Raw genomic sequence first — 5526 nt, forward strand, 5'->3', positions numbered from 1 at the left:
AATAATCTGTCTTCTCTTGGCAGCCCACCATGGTCAGAGGGAAGCACTGTCCAACAGCAGCTCCATCAGCCACTTCCTCCTGCTGCCATTGGCAGACACGCGGCAGCTGCAGCTCCTGCACTTCTGCCTCTTCCTGGGCATCTCCCTGGCTGCCCTCCTGGGCAACGGCCTCATCATCAGCGCCATAGCCTGCGGCCACCACCTGCACACCCCCATGTTCTTCTTCCTGCTCAACCTGGCCCTCACTGACCTGGGCTGCATCTGCACCACTGTGCCCAAAGCCATGCACAATTCCCTCTGGGACACCGGGAACATCTCCTACTCAGGATGTGTTGCACAACTATTGACTTTTGTCTTCTTTATCTCAGCAGAATATTGCCTCCTGACCGTGATGTGCTACGACCGCTACGTGTCCATCTGCAAATCCCTGCACTACAGGACCCTCCTGGGCAGCAGAGCTTGTGCCCACATGGCAGCAGCTGCCTGGGCCAGTGGCTTTCTCACTGCTCTGCTGCACACGACCAATACATTTTCCCTGCCCCTGTGCACGGGCAATGCCCTGGGCCAGTTCTTCTGTGAAATCCCACACATCCTCAACCGCTCCTGTTCAAAATTCTACTTCAGGGGAGTTGGGGTGTCTGCTTTTGCTACCTCCTTAGTACTTGGTTGTTTTGTATTCATTGTTTTCTCCTATGTGCAGATCTTCAGGGCAGTGCTGAGGATCCCCTCTGAGCAGGGACGGCACAAAGCCTTTTCCACCTGCCTCCCTCACCTGGCTGTGGTCTCCCTGTTTATCAGCACTGCAGTATTTGCCTACCTGAAGCCCTCCTCCATCTCCTCCCCATCCCTGGATCTGTCCCTGTCAGTTCTGTACTCGGTGGTGCCTCCAGCCCTGAATCCCCTCACCTAAAGCCTGAGGAACCAGGAGCTCATAGGTAGCCTAAGAAAATTGATGACTCTATGTTTTAAGAAGTATTGCACTCCTTCTTTTCTGCACCAGGGCCTTTAGAATGTAACTCGTTACAATCTCAGCCATTTTTCCACTCTTATTTGTCCATTTTTTCTTCAGTTACTTTTTCTAATGTTGCTCTGATTTTTAAAAAATACTGTAACATTACGCTTTTCATTTCTACATTAATATCTACCCTTTGAAACAAAAATATATTCAAGAGGTCTCTTCCCTATGCATTTAAATAAAGACAAGCTCATGCCCTAACCAGTGTGTCCCGGATTCTTCCTCAGCACTTCTCTGTCTCTTCAGGGCAGTGCCTGTGGGCAGAGGTGGAGGGAAGAGTCTCCCAGCACAGCAGCACAGCCTGTGACAATGGCCCTGGCTCTTCCCACATCTGTTCCTCCCAACTCCACCCTCTCCTTGCCAGCCCTTCTGTGGCTGTAAGGCCGCTGTGCGCTGGCAGATTGGTCACTGTCCTGCTGCGTGTCCGTGCTGTGAGCAGAGGCAGGGACAGGCCATGGGCACTGCTGGGACGCAGCTGGGCTCCAGCACAGCAGCTCCATCAGCAAAGGGCATCTCCTGAGGGCAGGGCAGGAAGGCTTTGCTCTCCTCCAGAGCTGCTGTCAGCAATGTGCTCCAGGAATGCAAAGAAAAGCCCAGTGCCTGGGGCAGAGGGGCAGTGTGCAGGGGGGCACACAGCAGTGTCCTGGCACAGCCAGAGCTCCTGGCATGGACCTGAGGGAGCAGCAGAGCAGGGCCTGGGCTGTGTCTTGTTCTGGCTACAGCCTGGGAAGGTGCCCCAGGGCAATTGTCCCACACCAGCCCCTGCAACCACCACACCCATCACTGGCCTCTGCCCCACCTGCAGGAGGTTGTTTGTCCCTGCATGGAGGGACACCAAGTGACCAGGGAGCAGTCTGAGTTTGCTCTGTACTGAGGAGATTTCAGCAGTGCATCGTGTGTGGGGGGGGAGATGAACCCGAGTGAGCACAAACACCATCATCAGCACTCGGGGCTGGCACAGTTCTGGTGGCACAAATGGTGCCTTGAGGCCACTAAACTCTGGGAAGCCACCTGAATTCATTGTTGGGCTGTGGTTAGCATTCAATACAGTGAAACAACCTGGGCAAGGAGACTCCAGGAAAAAATGCTCAGGACAGGCATGGACTGCACAGAGAGACCATTGGGGTGGGGGTTTGTGGGGAGAAATCAGAGCTGCCTCCCTTCTGAACCACCCTGAGCACCTGGACAGGGCTGTGCCCTGTTCTGGGCACTGACCTGGAAGTGAGGGATGTGGAAATGGCCTTTGGTGTCAGGGATGTTGAGAAGGCTGGGCAGTGTCACTCTGAGACCTCTCTCAAACCAATTGGAAAGGCCAGAGCCATCCCAGAGGGTCCTGGGCACTTGGGAAGGGCAGACATGGAAGCAGTCTGCAAACAGGGCAGGGAGGGGCACTGGGACAGTCACAGACTGGTCAGGCTCAGCAGGGAAGGGCATGTGGCAAATCCTCCTGCAGCCATTCCAGGTACTGGTGACACAAGGCAGGGATTGCAGAACCCCCGTGGGAGGGAAAAGAAGGGGGTGTTGTGTGCCCAGACTTTAGCCAGGCCTGGGACATGGTCTGCTGTGCTCTCCTCAGAGCCAGATTGGACAGAGCTGGGCTGCAGGAGTGGAACATGGGCTGGGTGGGAATTTGGCTGATCAATGAGCGACAAATGTCATCCATGGCACAGAGTCCCCTTGGCAGCCACTCCCTGGTGACATCCCACAGTGACCAGACCTTGACCACACTGGGGAACATTTCTATTATCTCTATAATGGCATGAAATGCACTTTCAATCCCTTTGTGGATGCTCCCAAGTTGCAGGCAGTCTGTGACCAAACTCATCCAGTTAATGATGACTGCAAAAGATAATTGGGCAAGATGACTGAGTTGGGTAAATTTGGCTCGCCATCGGGTGCAAACCAAGCAACATGAAAAGGAAGAAAAAACTTATGCATCAGAAGAAAGTAAATAGGGAAAAAGAACAAACCTGACCAAAAATACAAAACAAAGCAAAACCTACCCACAATAAAAAGCCCCTACAAACGAACCAAATACAATAAGCAAATACTACAAACAGAAGCAGACAAATCCACAGGAAATCTCCTATCAGTGGAAAATGTTAAACTACCCAAGGGCAGAAGTGTAGGTGGTGTTCTGAAAGAAAACTGTCATAAAAAATAAATAAATCCCCTATTCCCTTTGCTCCCCCCACATCTCTCAGTTTATTGCTGATTATGATGTGACACAAAACGGAACATCCCTCGGGTCAGTCCAGCCCAGCTGTCCCATCCCTGTTCCCTCAGAACACTTGCCCACCCCAAGCCCATGGGCTGGAGGGGGTTGCTGGCATGTCTCTTGTGAGGTGAGCACTGTGGCAAGGACAGGAGAAGAGAACATTTAGTTTTATCAAGGAGAGTAGAACAGAAGTGCACAGCTTTGGAGAAACAGATCAAAGATGTCACTCAGGCAAGCAGAAGTCATTCAAAATGCAAGCAAGATGACAGCTCAGCTCTGAAAGACTGCTGATAAAGCAGAAATTATGCAAAGCAAGGAGATTGCCATCATTCAAAAGCAGGGATCGAGGAACAGCCACCCTTGCCAGATGTTGAAGACAGACCCCAATGAACCACATAAGGATTTGTGATAATGGATACCACTATGTCAAATAGAGTAAAAGGAAGTGGGGATAGCTAACGAGGACATAATCAGCGTGTGTGATAAGTCACTGTTTAACTGATGCCCATTACACACAAATGGATGAAGGATTACCAGAGTGACCACCATGCTATAATAAAGAATACTCGAAACTCTCTATCCAGCACGTTTCAGTATCAGTGCTGTCCTTGACTCCATTATGTCCCTGGTACAGTTCCACAATAGCCTCTTGGTTCTATTGAAGTCCATATTGTTTTGCACTGCCACAATGCTCTCCTTGGTTCCACGAAGCCTTGGTGTGTCACAACTTCCCCTTGGTTGATGAACTGCCATAGTGTCTCTTCGATCTGCAGCATTGCAATGGACAATTGGTTACAAGCAGCCTCGCTGGGTCACAATGAATATTTGGTCCCATGGAGCCACAGTGTCCCAATGGCCCCTTGGTTCCATGAGGCCTCGCTGTACAACAATGGCCCCTCAGTTCCATGAGGTTTTCTACTGTCAACAATGGTCTCCATGCTTCTGCAGTGTGAAAATGGCTGCTTGGTTCCATGGGGTTCCTCAGTATCACAGTAGTGCCCTTGGTTCCATGAGGCTCTGCAGTGTCACAATGCCCCAGAGTTTCCATGAGCTTTTGTCCCATCAACCATGTCCTTTGTTCCAGTGAGGCTCCTCAGTGTTCCATTGGATCTGTGATTCCATGAGGTTCCATAGTGTACCGTGATTGCCTTGATTCCAAGAGGTTCTGCTGTGTCACACTGGACCCTTGGTTCCATGAGGTTCCGTGGTATGGCCATGGTCTCCCTGGATCTGCAGTATCACTATGGACCATTGGTTCCATGCAGCCCTGCTGTGTCACAGCAGCTCCTTGGTTTCATGAAACCCCACTGCATAACAATGGAATCTTGGTCCCATGACGTTCTGTAGTGTCACAATGCTTTCCTTGGTTCTGGACTGTAACAATGGACCCTTGGCTCCATGAGCTTCCAAAATGTCACCATGGTCTCCTGGGATCTGCACTGTCACAATGGACAATTGGTTCCATGGGACCCTGCTGTGTCACAATTAACCCTTAGTGCCATGAGGTTCTGGAGTGTCACAATGGTCTCCCTGGTTCAATGAGGCTTTGGAGTGTCATAATGGCTGCTTGGTTCCATGAGCTTCCATAGTGTCACAATGGTCTCCTTGTTTCTGCAGTGCAATAATGGACCCTCGGTTCCATAGGGTTCCTAAATGTCACAGGTCTCCTTGGTTCCATGTGGCCCTGCTTTTTCCCCACATTCCCTTGGTTCCATAAGTTTCTGTGCTGTCTGCAATGGTTCTCTTGTTCCAATGGTGCCACTATGTCACACTGGACCCTGGGTTCCATGAAGTTCTTGAGTGTCACAATGGCCCCTTGGATGCATGGGGTCCCATAGTGTCACCATGGTCTCCTTGGATCTGCATTGTCACAATGGACCATTGGTTCCATGTGGCCTGGCTGTGTCACAATGGTCTCCTTGATTCCACAATTCCCCTGAGTGTCACAATGGAGCCTTGTTTCTGTGAGGCTCTGAACCATCACAATTGTCTCCTTTGCTCCATGAGCCCCTGCTGTGTCACAAGGGTCTCCTTGGTTCCATGAGGATACAAAAGCTTTGCATGAACATTGAGCAGCAACTACTTAACACACCTGGAACATCTGTCTGCATTCAAAAGAGGGGTTAAAGGTGAGAATGGCACCAGCAGCTTCCATCTGCAACAGTGTCCCAGGTTGGTGTTGTGTCTGCTCCTCTCCCGCCCGCACACCTCTCTGTTTGCATGGAGCTGCTGCCGGTGCTGCTTCTCCCCCGCCTGGGGGGGTGGTGCTCCTGGGCTGTGCTGCTGCTGCTTG

General features: G+C 51.2%; 1 protein-coding gene across 1 annotated transcript; it reads left to right on the plus strand.

The window, feature by feature from the left end:
- The first annotated feature begins 391 nt into the window (after positions 1–391).
- On the plus strand, positions 392–910 carry LOC130265934 (olfactory receptor 14J1-like). The gene has a single exon (XM_056515274.1). It carries the CDS (start codon positions 392–394, stop codon positions 908–910), a length of 519 nt encoding a protein of 172 aa, XP_056371249.1.
- The last annotated feature ends 4616 nt before the right edge of the window (positions 911–5526 follow it).

The sequence above is a fragment of the Oenanthe melanoleuca genome, unplaced genomic scaffold (genome assembly GCF_029582105.1).
Source record: "Oenanthe melanoleuca isolate GR-GAL-2019-014 unplaced genomic scaffold, OMel1.0 S001, whole genome shotgun sequence".
Taxonomy (NCBI): Eukaryota; Metazoa; Chordata; class Aves; order Passeriformes; family Muscicapidae; genus Oenanthe; species Oenanthe melanoleuca.